General features: G+C 39.1%; 1 protein-coding gene across 4 annotated transcripts; it reads left to right on the forward strand.

Moving 5' to 3' along the window:
- Positions 1–1,067: 1,067 nt before the first annotated feature.
- Positions 1,068–12,042, forward strand: slc52a3 (solute carrier family 52 member 3). 4 transcript variants are annotated; one of them, XM_041798933.1, is made up of 5 exons: positions 1,068–1,375; positions 3,513–3,609; positions 6,323–7,419; positions 10,736–10,859; positions 11,166–12,042. In XM_041798933.1, the coding sequence occupies exons 3-5, from the start codon at positions 6,404–6,406 to the stop codon at positions 11,373–11,375; spliced, it is 1,350 nt and encodes a 449-aa protein (XP_041654867.1). In that variant the 5' UTR covers positions 1,068–1,375; positions 3,513–3,609; positions 6,323–6,403; the 3' UTR covers positions 11,376–12,042. The 4 variants fall into 4 exon arrangements, with proteins under 4 accessions (XP_041654867.1, XP_041654866.1, XP_041654865.1 ...); XM_041798932.1 differs by having other exon boundaries at positions 3,513–3,605; XM_041798931.1 differs by lacking the exon at positions 3,513–3,609 and having other exon boundaries at positions 1,069–1,375.
- The last annotated feature ends 4,636 nt before the right edge of the window (positions 12,043–16,678 follow it).

The following is a 16,678-nucleotide window of genomic DNA, read 5'->3' on the forward strand; positions in this document are numbered from 1 at the left end:
ATTTAGAGTCACCAATTAAACTAAGCAGCATGTCTTTGGACTGTGGGAGGAACCTGGAGGGAACTCACACATTCATAAGGAGAACATGCAAACTCCACAGAAAGGTTTTTTCTGACTGGGATATAACCACAAACCTTACTGTGAGGCAGAAGTGCTTACGACTGCAACACCATGCAGCCTAAACCAAGCTGTAAACATGGTTAATTCTGTTTTTAAAATGAGCATTTTATTATGAGTGTCAATGGGACTTCACGGCTTCGAAAGCCAGTCCCAAGTGGACACTGTAGCAGGTACATAAGCATGGCTTCATTCTTCAACATCAAAACAGCTGTGGCCACTTTGATAGGCCAGACCATGACGCACCATGCTGCAACAGGTAGTGTGTAAGGTTTGATTATGTTGGCAAGTCTTAAAACTTGTTGTAAATGTCAACCAAATGTCATATGTAATGTTATGCTATGCCATTATATTATTATATTATGTTATGCAGTGTCAGTGCCATGCCATGCCGCTGTGTTCTGTTATGCCATGTTATGTTATGATGAGCTATACTGTTATTTTATGCCATGCAATGCTGTTATATATGCTGTTACCTTGCGTCATGCTGTTATGTTCTGTTATACCATGTTGTGTTTTGTTATGCTATGTTACGCTTTGCTCTGACATGCCATGTCATGTTATTTTATATTATGTAATGTTGCATTAACAGTCCTTCCAGTGAGAGACATTGGAAATTAGCCAAAACTATAAATGTAATTGTCCAGTTTATTGGGAAATTGTTCAATTGTGCTACATTTGTGCCTTCCAGATACATGGATGAATAATAAATGCTTACTGCACTTATGAACAAAGTCCAGCATATTTCCATGTTTACTGCGTGCCTCTGTAACTGGAAATACGACATGAATGAGGAAATTTCGAGAAAACAAAGCTGTCCGTTCAGGGCTACCATACATAACTCCTTTCCTCCGTACAGTGTGAACAGTCCCATGTTAACTGTAACTTTCCTCTATAGCCACTAGGGGGCGGTGCAGTCCTAGACAGACAAAAACAACAACTGCAGCACATTTTTATGTCCTGTTGTCGCAGGCGAATGTGGGTGAGCGGTAATGTCAGGGGCACCTCGAGGTGATTCAGCAGTGACTTGACCTAATTAAGAGGTGGGTGCAGTAAAGACGGCTCCGTGGATTTAGTCACTGCCCTCTGTTATCCACAGGAGCTCTATATCACCGCTGGAGTGGACTCTGACCTACCCAGGAGCCATGTGATTCCCATCAGAGCTTCTGTGTTAGAGCAGCCGGAGGAGCTCTGTCACTAACCTCTATGTAAGATGACAGAAAGTCGTATTCAGCGCCTACAGGGACTGAGGAAACTTGTGAGTACATGTCTGTGTAGAAAGGGCTGTTTTAGATTCTTTAAAACCTTGACTATCTACTCTGAAGCAGCATATATTGACTGTTATCTCAGCTGATGGTGTTATTTAAATGCATGATACTGTTTTCCTAACTAGCTTGTCTTGAACCATCACTATGTGAGCACAAGCAAAGGTTATGTCCTGACTTGTTTTTCTTGTTATCATGAGCTCAGTGTACACAGACAGAAAGGTGGAGTTCCACATGGTTTGATGGTTTCCTCAAATTGTTACAGCTGCTTAGAACAAACCAACATACCGAGGAAGAGAGGACAACACTGATCTCCTAGCAACTCTCTCTATGAAGGAAGACACTTGTTTGTGACTTGTTCTGTCACATTTCAGCACATGAAGTTGTAAATGTATGCTGATAATGACTGACTAGCTAAACTGGCCTCATCTGACATTTGCTCTGCAGAAAGTAGCAGAAAACAGGAAACAACAGTTATCAGAAATTACAGGCACGTTCGTTAGTTTTCAAGGTCAACTTTACCCCCGATCCACCTCAAAATACTTTACACCTCTATTTCAACCTTATTTCTGAGACTGATAATGTAGACTTTATTGCCCATCTATCTACCTGTTGGATAAAGATAAAAATAAATGATTAGAAAGTGCACTATAAAGCACATCAACATGCTAAATAATCAAAGGATATGGTGTTTAACCATTACAGTCATATAAGGTCAGTTTACCAAAGATCTCAGAGGGACATGAGGCTCTGTCTGCTTTTGAAGTTGTAAAAACGAGGTTAGGACTTATAAACTACAAGAATGGTTAAACTCTTAGATGGAATATTTTGTCCGTTATCTCACTTTTGGACTTACTGGAGAGTTTATACAAAGGTCTGTGGATAAAACAATCAGTATGTTTACATGCAGTAAGAAAAATTAAAATTGTCATGTTAGTCTGACTAAAATTGGACTATTAAAAAGCATGTTAATCCAACTGAAATGACACTAAATTTACTTCAGAATAACGTTTGTTGGAGACGCATCTCCTTAGCATACTTCCGTCTGGCTTGAAAGTGTCTTGTCTGCAAAAGTGGAGTTTTTCTTTCTCTGCAACCTTTAAGTCCATTCTGCGCAGGGCTCTACTAGTGATTGTCCTCTTTAAGATTTGGCTCATATAGAAAATTTTATATCAACTGCTATACTGACAGAAATGATAAATTTTTCATGTTATTCTCATTTTGATGAAGAAAATCATATACATGAACAGCAAAAGTAGGATTTTTGTAATCTATATTCTAATAAAAAGACACTTGAATATATGCTTAATGTGTAGAGCAGAAAATTTCAGATGCAAAAAATGTATCAAAGTGGTATTTTGACAGGTTAAGGAAATACTGCACTGTCTGCGATTTGAAAATTGCAGCAGGTCATATGGTGATTTAATCTAATTTGCAACTAATTGCCCAGCCCTTCTTCCTACCTCTGCCAGCCTTGTTCTACACTGTGTGGAATTTTTGGATGATACTTCTCTCTCTAGTTCTTGACACTTGAAAACACTGGAATAACTTTGGATATCCTTCTCCTGCTTTGTGAGCATGAACAGTTCTTTTTTCTTAAGTTTAACGTGATTTGTTTAACTTTTGCCATGATGCTTTCTCAAGAGACAGTCCAAAGCCTTGCTCAAGTACTGGTACTGTGTGTAAGTTGGAAGATAAAGGAGCATGTGGGTAACCACGACCCAATAACATGAAAAATCTTGTAGTGTTTTCACATTTAAAGTTTTGAGCTAAGCTGTATGTTTGAAAGCAAACAGCTGATTTTTCTCTCTGACTTTTCCCAAATTTCTCCTGCCAGGCCCCATTTATTTTCACTCAAGTCTAAGCGATCTAGTGTGTGAGTGCAGCAGGAAATAATCAAGAAAGTTTCTTGCTAGTGAGTTGGGGGGGGTTATTAAACGTTTATCACTATTGGTTGACTGGCTATAAGCCTGGCGGATTATTGAGGTCGATATTTGGCATTTAGTCAATTATCAGTATATTTGTTTTCGTTTACCAATAATAGATAAAGTGAATTAATCAAAAGGTGCGCTACTTTGGTTCCACTGCAAAGTGTGTCTTCCCCTCTGGCTTTATTTTCCCTCTCCACAGTCTCCTCAGATGTCCTTGATACAACACAATCTGGTTGACTAGATGTCAGGAGTACTAGCCAATCAACACTTAAGCCTGGGTACCACTGACACAGTGGGTAAATTGCATCACCTCCTGTCTAACTGTTTCTACCGTGTTACTTTGTGCCATTTCTCATGCTGATACAGCAAAGCTTAAATTATTTATTTTCCCTCAATTTTTGATCATATAATTTTACTTTTACCACATAAAGTACATTTTGAATGTTACAATAAATGCACGTGGGTTCCAGATATCTGTCATCTGTCTCATGGACTACTGATAATCTGTTTCAGTGTCATCCCTGAAAAACCACTATTGGTCACCCTCTATTTATTTCCTGTGATTGGTGCACGACTACAGACTTTATGCATGATACTGATCTTCTTGCTGCATTCTTTCCTGTTGTCCTATGTGTCTTTCTCTGCTCTTTTTTTGTTATCGTGTCTGTAAAATTACTCTTATCAAATATTTTCATGAAAGCATCATATAGTGGACTACAGGCCCCTTCTCGGAATGCTGACCTAATACTTTTCACACTGTGTGTCCCAAGTGGTAACAATACTCAGTATTTCATAGAAAGGAGAACAAAGTTTGTAGAAGAGCCCATAATCAGAAAATACATAACTCTTTGTTCCTCTTTGATTAATCTGAACAAAAGCCCCATTTATCTTGTGATTCTTTTGGAGGCTGACATAAACATGACTGAACTATCAAACTGCTAATTCATTATGACGCCACCTCATTATACCCTATTGATGACTACACACTGATGCTGATATTGTTTTTATATATCACTTCTCTGTTCAGTGCTGAGGGAAAATGGTTCTACACAAAAAAAAGGCTTGGCTGTAAAAAAAAAGTATTTGAGATTGCGAAAGTGTTACTTTCAAAAAGGATGTGAGAACTTAATCCGGCTCTGACTTGGCACAAATGTTAACAACTGATGGTATCTGATTCATGTGATCATAGCAAGAAAGGAATTATGAGTCAAAAGGCCAAAATTTAGAGTTCTACTTAACACTTTACTTGATGTGAAAGTTTTGTTAATATGAAGCTTTAGATCAGTTAGTTCTTTGTATTTCAGTGATTCTTTTACTTCTTTTTATTCTCCCTTATTACTAAGAAGATCACTCTGTAGTTGTTAAACCTGTCAATAAACATCTAGGGTATAATCTGCATCAAAACAAGATCAACGTAACCCTGCTGTTTAACTTAATGTGGTAGGATTTTAAACCCCAGTTTAACCTTTGTTTTATTTTATTTTGAATGTGACAAATTCATTCAGAACCATTCTCAACTTTCATAGGGTCAGATAAATTCACTTCATGAAACATTCATGGAATTAATTTCAGTATTCAACAAAATAGAAATCACATTAACCCTTTACCTACTGAGTCTAAAAATGGCGATTTGGACATATTTTGTTATTATGGCAGTAAGATAGTAAGGAAATGCCCTAAGTCTGAGAGCTTTGGTCCCTTTTTGCAGGAGTACTTGAACTTGACTTTTCAACATCTGGTTAATGATTATTGCACATTGTATGGAATTGTCAGCAGTTTAAAAGAAGAAAAACACAAAAACGTATTTGTTTTTAATTGCTTTTATGAGGAGAAATTTTGTTATTGCTCATGAAGTTTTGATTTGACATTTGAAATGTGAACCTATACATGTTTAGAACAATCACCAGTCATTTTTTGAGTCTAGGACTCTGGGTGTGCAAAAGATAACTATATACATAGGTGAAAATTAGTGCAAATAAAGGTGGAAAAATGCATTCTCAAGTAACATATTGTTATTGCACATGACGGACACACACAAATGCCACTATCTACAATATTTTTTGAAAACAAAACACCACTCTCGCTTGCTCTCCTTTTACTCTCTTCCTTCACTCACCTTTCTCACTCATCTTCTGCCAAAGCTGCCATTTTCGCGGTGCTGTTCAACATTACCGTAATATATATACCATACATCATATATTGCCGAAAAGCACAGATTCTCAGTTCTCTGCCAGCGTTTGAATTTTTTAGATTGAGCAAATTTTCGTGGAGTTACAGTGTTGAGAATCCGTGTAGTGGTCTCGCAATACTTGCGGTGTTTTGCTATGAATGCCCACGTCTTATGGTTGCGAGTACTGTAATGAACTATATATATGTGCGCATGCCCACAATTCTCATCTTTCCAACACCATTGGAATTTTTCTGATCGGACAAACTTTGACAGAGTTACGGTAATAACACTCCGGACATATAAAACACAGCGCCAGCGTTGGGTCCGTAGGTAAAGGGTTAATTTACAAGGATTGCTTTTTTAATCTGTGAGAAATACCAATGGACTTGAGAGTTTTGGTCTTTCCTTGTAAGATCACCCATGCTTATTGGATATCACGGGAGTATTTTTACAGCTATAAGACCTGTGCCTGTCACCTTAGATATTTTACTGCATGCATCATGTTTTGTCAGGGAAGGCTCACTTTACCGCACTTTGAAAACCCCTGGTCAAAACAAGCTCAGAAAGTATTGCTCATGCTGATAATGCAAAACTTCCAGAGAATTAAATAAATATTAATATTTAATCAGAAGTTTACTTCAATCTCATGTCTTTTGAACTACTCAGACACTGTATAAAATTATGCTAGAATTACATCATGAGCTCAAATCAAGCATTATGTATCCTATCTTATTGTAATTTTTTGCAAATTAACCCTTTTATGAGTAATAATTTACCCCTTACTATGAATATGGCTGACTTTAATGACTTTCTTTTATATTTTCTTTTATTTTTTTAAGGTATGACACACAGCAGAGGTTGGACTATTTGAGGAGACGGCTTCTTCTTCTTCACTCTCTTCAGACTGACCCAGCTGCAGTATGGCTCTACTCATCCACCTGCTGGCCTGTGGCTTCGGCCTGGGCTCTTGGGTGGCGGTGAACGGTCTGTGGGTGGAGCTTCCCCTCATCGTCAACACGCTCCCTGAAGGGTGGGACCTCCCATCCTACCTGACAGTCATCATCCAGCTGGCCAACCTGGGGCCTCTGCTGGTAACACTCATGCACAAACTGTGTCCAGGTCGCCTTAAAGAGCGTTTGGTCATCTATTCCATCCTCTCCATCGGGATCCTCGCCTGCATCCTGCTCGCCTTCTTCTGGCATAAGACTACAATAGTGGCGGGGGCACCACACAGCACAGCCTTCTTCATCATCACCTTCTTCCTCTCTCTTGTGGACTGTACATCCTCTGTTACCTTCCTGCCTTTCATGATGCAGCTTCCAGCGAAATACTTCACCACCTTCTTTATCGGAGAAGGGTTAAGTGGATTTATTCCAGGCATAGTCGCTCTGGCACAAGGTGTGGGCATCGCCAAGTGTGTGAACTCTTCTCAGACTGTTGGAAACCACACAGGAGGAGACATGTGGACAATACACACTGAGTATCTTCCTCCTAACTTCTCCCCCAAGGTGTTTTTCTTCTTCTTAGCAGCTATGACGTGTATCAGCCTGGCTTCTTTCACTGCGCTGAACAGGCTTCCTCGAACGTTTGCGCTGTCCACAGAAAACCTGGTGCCAGAAACTGGAGCATCTGTCAGCTCTGGGCTGGATAACCCCGGACTAGAGAGGGACGGAGACGATGTAAAGGGCCATGGTGGGCAGGGTGAGGGGGCAGCACAGAGCAGACCTCTTCTGGCCGGACACACGCACTCTGTGTACCAGCTGACCTTCATCTACTTCCTGGTGGTGTGGGTTAATGCAGCAACCAATGGCCTGCTGCCCTCTGTGCAGACGTACTCCTGTATGCCCTACGGGAACCTGGCCTATCACCTTTCTGCTGCCCTGTCCTCAGTTGCCAACCCACTGGCCTGCACTATAGCAATGTTCCTCCAAAACAGGTTAGATGCTCTTTACATTTGGTGTTTTCGGAGTATCACAGTTCCTATAGTCTGTTTTTAAAGGTGACTATTAGAAGAGGGTCTACTATCCTTTTCCATTTCTAATTAGAATGAACACTAGGACCTGGGATCCTTTTCTTTTGTGGGCCCTGTGGAGGCTCAGTTTTTCTGAGCCTGTAGGGAAGACTTCAAGGAGAAAAGGTTGGGAACCTCTGTCCTAAGGTGTATATATAAAATGAAGGGAGCCACTGTTGTGCCACACATTACAGATGCAAAGATGCATTGGCATCAGCTGATATCAGCCATCAGCAAATAATGTGGCATCAACAGATATCCACAGATTACCACTGCTGAACGGTTAGTTGCAATCATCTTAATACTGGTATCTAGTTTACTTAACTGCTGATACAGAGATGAGTTTTATTAGGAAGAATAAATCATCTTTTGGACAGGCTCTGATCTGTTTTCATGGTCAAACACTGGAGAAAATGTTGGACCAGCGGGAGTCTTACACTTAAAGAAGAAAAGAAAAAAACACATCTGCATCTGTACCGGCTAAATTGAAAGTTTAAACATCTGTATCAGCCCTGATTTTCACAATCAGTGCATCTCTACCACACACTGGTTTGCAGACTATATTATCTTGAGGCAACTTGGAAAGTAACTAATTACAGTTATTTTGAGTACATTTTGAAATCAGTTATTTTACCTTGACTTAAGTGTATTTGGGGGGGAGTGTTGCACTTCATTACATTTTAAAAGACATCCATCACTGGGTAAAAACAAAAAAAAAAAAGGGCAAAATGAGGAGGTTCTAGCTCTGTCAATTACACTGAACTGGACAGTAGTTTGGCTTTGACTTTACATGACCGTCAGTAGCTAGGGACAGACAGGTAAGTAGTCCTGAGGGAAATTCAAGGGATCCAGTGGCAGCTTACAGACACATTGAGACATCTCTTACATTAAACCCACTCCTATTAACCAAAACAGAATTGTAGCATGTTACAAGAGAATGATTTCATATCTCATCCTCAAAAAAGCTGTTGCACATTACTTTATCATAATGTCAGGCTTTTGAAAGATGTCGTCATTTGGACCAGAGATGTAAGAAAACAGATGACCGAACTGGACAGAATTGAGACAGGAAAAAAGAAGTTGAAAAAGCACATCATTACAGAAGCCCCGGGAGGACATGCATGCATATATTTTATTTTACATTGTTTTATTTAACCTTTATTTAGCCAGGTTGGCCCACTGAGATCAGTGATCTCTTTTTCAAGGGAGGATTTTTTAATGATAATATAACATAAACTTTGGTTGTTTTCTGGAGATTTTGAGAAATCATAGAAACATCTTTATCTCAAGAAACCAAAAATAAGTAGTGATATCGTAACCTGGCACACCAGATGGATGTGTTACACACATCCATCTGGTAAACCACTCATAGACAGCGTTTAGGAAAGGGCAGAGCCTTTGAAAAAACTAGGAGGATGATTGAATGAACGTTCTGTTTGTCACATCTTTACGGGCCAATCAGAGTAACTAAACATGTGACGTAGCTGCTACCAAAGGAGTCAACTCCATCGAGAGCTGCATAACACGAACCATGGAGATTGTAGACATGACTTTTGTCTTTTGGAAAAGAAAACAACTCAGTGCTGTTCTTTGTTCTTCTAACGAAGAAATGTCAAGTTCTGATAAAACTGGCACTTTAACAGCATCCACGCTAATGTCTTCCACCATAATTGCACCAGCCTCAGTGAGAAACAAGGAAACGGGCGTATCCATCTGCTTTGCAAGGTTAGCGATACTAAGGATTCAACTAAAATGTACTCCTTTAATCTTTGCACAACTGTCCACTCAGACCCAAGAAAGAAGTGATAAGATTTTGAGGGTCAAAGTTCAAGGTCTAAAACACTTTATTTAAATCATGAAGGTCTGTTCTTCTGGATGCTGAGTTTTCTCATGATATGTAATGTAAAGTAAAGCTACATGCTTTCTCTGTATTGAGATACTGAAGCATTATGGAGGACATGGTGTCAGGAACTTGGCTTTATGTTTTACAGGCTTTAGCAGTTTGAGTGGCTAACCCTTCATTGCTGATCAGGAAGGAAACACATAAAAGAGGGAAGTTTACTCTGAAAGGCTGTAACTTTAGAAATGGACATTATATTTGCCTAGGCTGTCAGTTTTTATTGGGTTTTCCCTGCTGATTTTTAGTTTAGTTTTTATTTTGCAAAGATCCTTTTTTTCAGTCTAGTTTTCACTAGTTTAGTACTAGTTTTAGTCATTTGTGGCAATAAGGGATACTTATCAGGGGTGAGACCCAAAAGGGCAAGATGAGTGAAAATAACGATTTTTTAAAAAAGCATTAAAACAGGCTACTTTTCACATTTCATTTTATTTATTAAAATTAGATATTTGAACACCACTCAAGACCTAAAATTACCCATGTGTGAAGTCCTCTTCAATCAAATCAGCCCATTTTAAACTCTCTGGACTTGGGCGTATACATGAGTCAGTCAGCTGCTGTCTAAAACTAAACCTAAGGAGATTTTGTCTCTAATTTTACTTTGTTAGAAGAGATGGATAGATAGATGGATGGATAGATGGATACTTTAATGATCTCAAGGGAAATTCAAGAGCGTATTTTTTTTCAGTTAACAACAGTGTTTTTTCAATTTAGGTTTAGTTATTTGGTTTAGTTATTTATTTAGTTTTAGTTAACTATAATGGCCTTGGTGAGAACTTGCTTCAGTTGAATCTCCACTCTGAATCCTCGTCTATAAACAGCAGTTTTTAGAGATGTATCAAGCCCTGTCAAGCTGCTTAAAATGTCCTCTATTTACGTGGGCATGCGTGAAAGCAATCAGCAGATTTCACACTGATGTTACCCTGAAATTTCCCTGCTGGCCTCCTTGTGTTTTTCCCCTCATGGTTGGTCAGTAAAGTTTCTGTATAGGCCACATGTCAGGGTTTAATGTGTAAAAAAGGCTTAAAACAGAGTGTCTTTTAAGTGGATCAACTGTGAATTTTATCCTCTTCCTAACACTGGCCTCTCTTGAAAAGCATGTTTTAATGGCCAGTATGAACAGACTGAACCATAACAGCTATAAAACTCTTACAGACACCCAATCAATGATTACACAACACACCTAACTACTCCACTAACTTAAAAGGTACCACTATCAATCAAGTTAGTGGATTTGGCTCTGTGTTTCTCTGGGATTATAAAAGTCAATAAAACTGTCCTACTCCTAGTTGAATGTCAGAAATGAGGAAACTACTGCTGATAACAAACCTCTTCTGTTTCCAGGTCACTCATCTTTCTTGGAGTGCTGACCACGTTGGGGACGGGCTTTGGCAGCTACAACATGGCCATGGCAGCTCTGAGTCCGTGTCCGCTGCTTCATGGATCTGTGTGGGGGGAGACGATTATTGTAAGTGGCCATAAACATGTTAAAAAATGGATGTGTGGGGGAGTAAGACAGAAATCCTTTGTAACTTTTATCAGGTGATTGTTCATGGCAAAGTTCATCTGCTCCTTTACAAAACATCTGAGGATTGAGTAACTCTGCTCACTCTCATAACTAATGATGATGTAATGTATTATTCAAGCACTGATCAGTATTACAGTAATAATGCATGACATCCTGACTCTTTTCTTTTTAGGTAGATTTGATTTTTTTTTTTTTTATTAACTTAAACTGCTGCTGAGTTCACTTTGTCTTTTTTGTCTTCCTCAGGTGCTCTCGTGGCTCTTCTTCACAGGGACGCTGACTTACGTTAAAGTAATGGTGGGAGTCATCCTCAGAGACCGGAGCCACAACGCCCTAGTGTGGTGTGGAGCCGCAGCGCAGATGGGCTCATTAGTGGGCTCGCTCACCATGTTCCCACTGGTTAGCGTCTACCACCTGTTTCAGTCCGGAGACTTCTGCAATACTAAATGTCCCTGATGCTTCATGTGAAGAGATCAGAGTAACAGTTGGACAGTTTGTTGCTGAGAGTTGGAGAAGGACTCGGTTTAACTTCTGTATGCTCTTGTTAAGAACGGGGCAAACAATGGATATCAACTAGTCTGGCTTACTTTGAGACTGAAAAGAAGGGACTGATGTTTACCTAGCTGTGTTAAAAGATGCCTTTGAGCACTGATTAACTGGTTTATCTTGTTTAATGTGTACAAAACTCTACATGTAAAATTTCTGCTTTTTTACAGTTGAACTGCTGTTTCTATAATGAGATTTGTGTACAGTTTACACAAGATAAGCTTTAGGTTATATTACCTGACCTAAAAAGAGGCAGTTGATCATCTACTTGGAGCATATTCAGGACAGCTGTTTCCACCTATTTCTGCTTATTTTGCTAAGCTAAGCTAAAAGGCTCTAAACTTCATTGCAGCCTACAGACTTTATACGGGTTATCAATCTTCTCTTTAAAGTCTCATCAAGAAAGCAGGTTTCCTTTTCAGAAAGTTTTTTTTTTTTTATTAAAGATGCAGTGTTTTGCATGTATTTTATTACTTTCAGCTTTGTGATTTCTAAACCATGTATGCACTTAAATGTTTGTGTCATTTATTACACTATGATGGAAAAAAAAACACTTTTTATTAACATTAAATATAAGAAGCAAAATACTGAGATGTCTGTTAGTCTTCCTTTCAGGGTAGATGCTATCATTGCCTATAAGAGTTAGTCCACTAGATGGCGTGAGCACACTTTTTATGTAAACACCTTTTACTGCATGCAACCAGTGACCACAAATCCATGCCAATAAAACACATTTATACTGTCTACATAAGGGAAAAAAACAAAAGAATGAAAAATGATTTTCTAATGAAAGCTAAAGATTACATTCTGACATTAATAATATTATAATATCAGAGGTTTCCTTTTACACATAAACAGGCATGACTGAAAGTACAACAGCAATAAAAACAGGTTGTACAACTGTGAATGAGACAGAAGGACAGAGAGGAATTGAATCGAGTCATGTTATATTACACAACCAGCTCCAGCTTAAGAAATGACAGTTATATACAAGGACAATATGAGAGTATAATGTAAAAGCTGCATAAAACATCAACTTTTTGAAGCTCCTGTTTGAACTCTTTAGCTGGTTATGCAGCAGATTGAAATTATTAATGATGACCTACAAAAGCAAACTAGATCATCAGCATAAAGACTATTACCCTAGTACTAGGGATGCACTGATGCATTACTTTAACATCTGTACCGGCCTAATTGACATACACTGGCTATCAGAAAATCATGTGGCATGAATTAATTAATGTTAACATCTAGCACACCTAACAGCTGACTCAGAGATATTTTTTATTCCTTAGAAGAAGCCAACTGTTGGAAATAACTCTGATTTCTTTTAATGGTCAAACGTGGGAGAAAATGTTGGTCTTGCAGGAGTCTTACGACAAAAAGAAGTCTGGAAAAATCATTGGCAATCAGTCGAATTGGTATCTTAAACTCTGGTATCAGTTTCAGCCCTAAAATTTCACAAGTTCTGAATGCCAACTTAATAGTTCTATTTAAAGCCCTACTTCCAAAGTCCATAAGGAGTAATACTTAGCCAGATAAAACAAGGAAGATACTAGTGGTCCATTTCCACAAGGACTTGTGGCCGCACTGATCCAAACCAAGCTGTGCTGATTAACTTTTCCATCACCAGTGTGGCTGCGCTGAGCCACGCCAAGAATGGTCCTGCCTGGTAATATCACAGCAGTTCGTCATCATTCTGGGACACCTTGCAGATGTGTTTAAATAGCAACTGCTGCAACAACCTTGAAAGTCCTGCTGGATTACCAATAGAAGGAGAAAAAACTCGGTGCTTAGCTTCGTCTCCTGATGGAATGAAACAATGCTTACTGAAGCGTAGCTATTAACGTCATCAACTCAAAATGCCATGCCATCAGCTCTAGATGTACCCTCAAACAGGTAGCTCAGTTGTGGTGGAAAAGCCTGCTGTGCTGAGTCGAACCAATTAGAGCCAAGCCGCTAAATTTAATGGAAAAGCCTCATAGAGCTGTTAATATTAACACGTTAAGCAAAGATCCTAACATCAACACTGGATCAAGCTGTGGTCGTCAAGCTATGCTGGTGGACTGCAGCACACCTGGATTTGTCAACAAAACAACAACTAAGCTAACTAATGCAATTGCTAAATTGCCAAAGACTGCAGACCATTAAAATGGTTGAAAACAAGGAAAGCAGTTTATGTTCATTTAGCAGCAGAAGTAATTTTGTTCTTGATGTGTTTGTCTGATGATTTATTCCCATTTTATTTTGCTATTAATAATCAACCAAAAAGATTTTGTAATTTACAACTAAGCTAAAGGTGCTAAATAGAGTTTAAAAATTGTAGTTTACCATACCTGTACTTTTATTTCAAACCAAAATACAAGTAAATGGTAGTGTTTAGATGTATGATTTACCATGATTAATCGCAGCGTACTTGATTGACTTAATTCATTTTTTAAATCAACTACCAGGAATAAATAATACATTTAGTGAAAACAAAAGAGGGTGCTTTGTCCTCAGGGGGTGCCAAAATAGCCCCTAATAAAAAAGTCCTCACAGGAGCTTTAAAAAACTTGAACTAATGTCAAATTTAATGATTTTTTTTTACTAGATTTATTGGATTTTTCAGCATAGTTTCCACGTAATTTACTAACATTTTTTCCATTTAAAATAGCTTTTGACTATTTTCCAATAAAACTGACAGGGCAAATACTATTTTTATTTCTAAAAATGTATCTAGCAGGTTTAGTTACCATTCCTTGCATCCCTGTTCTCTTTCCCCTACATTTCCTGTGTCTCTATATCTGTCCTGTCAAATAAAAGCCTGACAAATCATCTTGAAAAAATACACACCAGCTGAGCTTACAACAAACAACAGGTTGCTGAGATAGATTTAAGACCATTTGGCTTGGGAGCACTAACAAAAATGTGGCCAGTTTGGACCTTTTGCATCCATTTATAGGAGTGAGTATTTATCAGCTCCACCTGGCAGACATTAACCCACAAAACATCCCAAATGGTTTTATTTGAATGAGAGTTTATGGCCAAAATCACTCAATCATCCTGAAGGAAGCAAAGGAAAGGCAAAAATGAAAAAGATACTGCAACAAAAACAGTTTGACTTCCTTTTTGGCCCTTTAAATCACTGCCCAGCCATTTGAACTATACTGATACCCTTTTAGCTCTTTATATTTGTCCAATAAATGATTTAAAATACAATTTAAAAAAAAGTAATAAACATCCCCTTAGAGTGGAACCAGTTGAATAAAATTACCTGAATTTAAATGAAGAAGTAAAACTAACTTGAGCTTAGCCTGCTACAACACTGACATGTTGCATCTGCTTTAAATGCAACATGTGAATGTACTGGTTACAGCAGATGCTTTTATTTTGATGCTCTCAAGTATATTTTGTTGAAGACAGGTAGCAGATTTTGGCTAAAGACCTTGTGATTTAACACTTTGACTTAAACAGAGGCTTAAATTTGGTGATCATTCCTTAAAACTGACCATTTCAGAGATTGTTTTTGTTAAAAGTAATGATTTAAAGCTTTACAAAGGTGGTATAATTTCCAGGCCAGGACAGTCATGTGATGCATTTTTAAGGCTTGCAGTAACGCCTTTGAAACAGACTAAACTGCTCTCAGCAATAAATCACTGACAGAATAATAAATCACCAACTGGTCACAGAAAATGCTGATAACAAACAAAAAGAAAAGGAGGAGATAAGCAGCCACAAGAAACCAGACGGACAACGATCCTATAATACATCTGATCCGAGGTCCCATCATCCCTATCAGAGATGCTGCTGCACATCCTCAGAGGAGAACGCAGGGACGCTGGTCAGCCATGGGAACCGCAGAGTGCTTTCCCATCAGCAGCTGTTCCTCCTCTCTGAACCTTTGCCCTTCAGAAGGAGAGTGAGAGGTTCCCCAGCCTCCACAAGGAGGATGAGAAAGAGAGAGGGAGGGGGGGTTCTAATTACTGATGCTCAGCGGGGGCCAATGGCTGTTGCTCCTTCCGCTGGTCACTTGGGAGCTTCCCTGACCCCAGCGCTGAGTAAAAACAAAAAGATAAGGAAAGGGAAAATGGGGCCACAATTAGCCCGATGTAGCCTCCAGGGCGGAGGATCAGTGGAGGAGAAGCGCAGATGGGACTTTCTCACTTGGATTTGTTGAATCTACATTGCAGTGTTGAGTAAGCTGCACAGAAATCACTACAGTTGGTCGTTGGTATGAAATCTAAATTACCCAGAAAATGCATGAGAATTATTTTGTCTTAAGTGATCACCTTTTTACCAAACTAATTCAGCAACTTCAATACCTGTTTTAAAGCAAAATGCAAGTTTAAAGGAACCAATACTGGGGAAATTCTTGTTTTTGTTTACTAAAAATTGCAGGTAAACCGTTGCTCTCTGTCTGAATTGTACTAAAGCATTAGCAACATTTGTGCATGGGTTTTCTTGCAGTTTTTGATGCACTCATCCCTCTCCTAGTACCAGTCTAATTAAAAATTGATGTCTTTTTAAGTCTTCAGTACTTTTTTTATATAAATGATTATAAAAATAATGAAACTGTATCATTTTTAACCCATGGCATCCAAAAGTATAGACATACAAAGAGTTTAAGTCAACCTGAAGCTTCACATAAATGCTGATCGCCTGATGCTAACATGACCTTGAGCATTTATATGTAATCAAAAGGATTTGCCTCTAAGCTTCATTAGCTAAATTCCTTGATTGGCTCAGGGGGGGCTTTTGTGTCGGGACAAAACAAAGCAGCAAAAAAAAAAAGTGTATCATTTCCCTGCGAGTGTCAGATGGTCCCATCGCTCCTCCAGCTGGTCAGGAGGGGCCGCGGCCACCTGGATGCTGAGTCCCGGTCCTGTGAGATCCTGCAGACTCCTCCGCCATGTGAAGACTACGCTTACTACGCTACAGAGAGGTCCATCTGCTCAGGACTACACCTCCCAAAGAGCACCCCCCCCTCCTCCTCTCTCTCACACACACAAGCCCCCCCCCAGCCTCTGTGCCTCTCAGCTAAATGAGCAGCGTGTCCAATGGAAGGAGGATTTAGCCTTCCTTTAACTGGATAAGAGAATGGATTCACAGCACCGTGATGCAATGACTGAATGAGCCCTCGTGCTGAATCGACAGATAAGTCACCTGTCTGACTTTGCAGGGTTCACTGAGGGGCATGTTAACATCTTAGATGGTGTAAAAGCACAACCATG

Source organism: Cheilinus undulatus, linkage group 11 (genome assembly GCF_018320785.1).
Source record: "Cheilinus undulatus linkage group 11, ASM1832078v1, whole genome shotgun sequence".
Lineage (NCBI taxonomy): Eukaryota > Metazoa > Chordata > Actinopteri > Labriformes > Labridae > Cheilinus > Cheilinus undulatus.

Bases quoted from the DNA above. Each gene is read 5' to 3' on its own strand.
- slc52a3 (XM_041798933.1), top strand. From the start codon at position 6,404: ATGGCTCTACTCATCCACCTGCTGGCCTGTGGCTTCGGCCTGGGCTCT. The intron at 7,420-10,735 runs GTTAGATGCTCT...TTCTGTTTCCAG, and splicing joins GCAATGTTCCTCCAAAACAG to GTCACTCATCTTTCTTGGAG. The intron at 10,860-11,165 runs GTAAGTGGCCAT...TGTCTTCCTCAG, and splicing joins TGTGGGGGGAGACGATTATT to GTGCTCTCGTGGCTCTTCTT.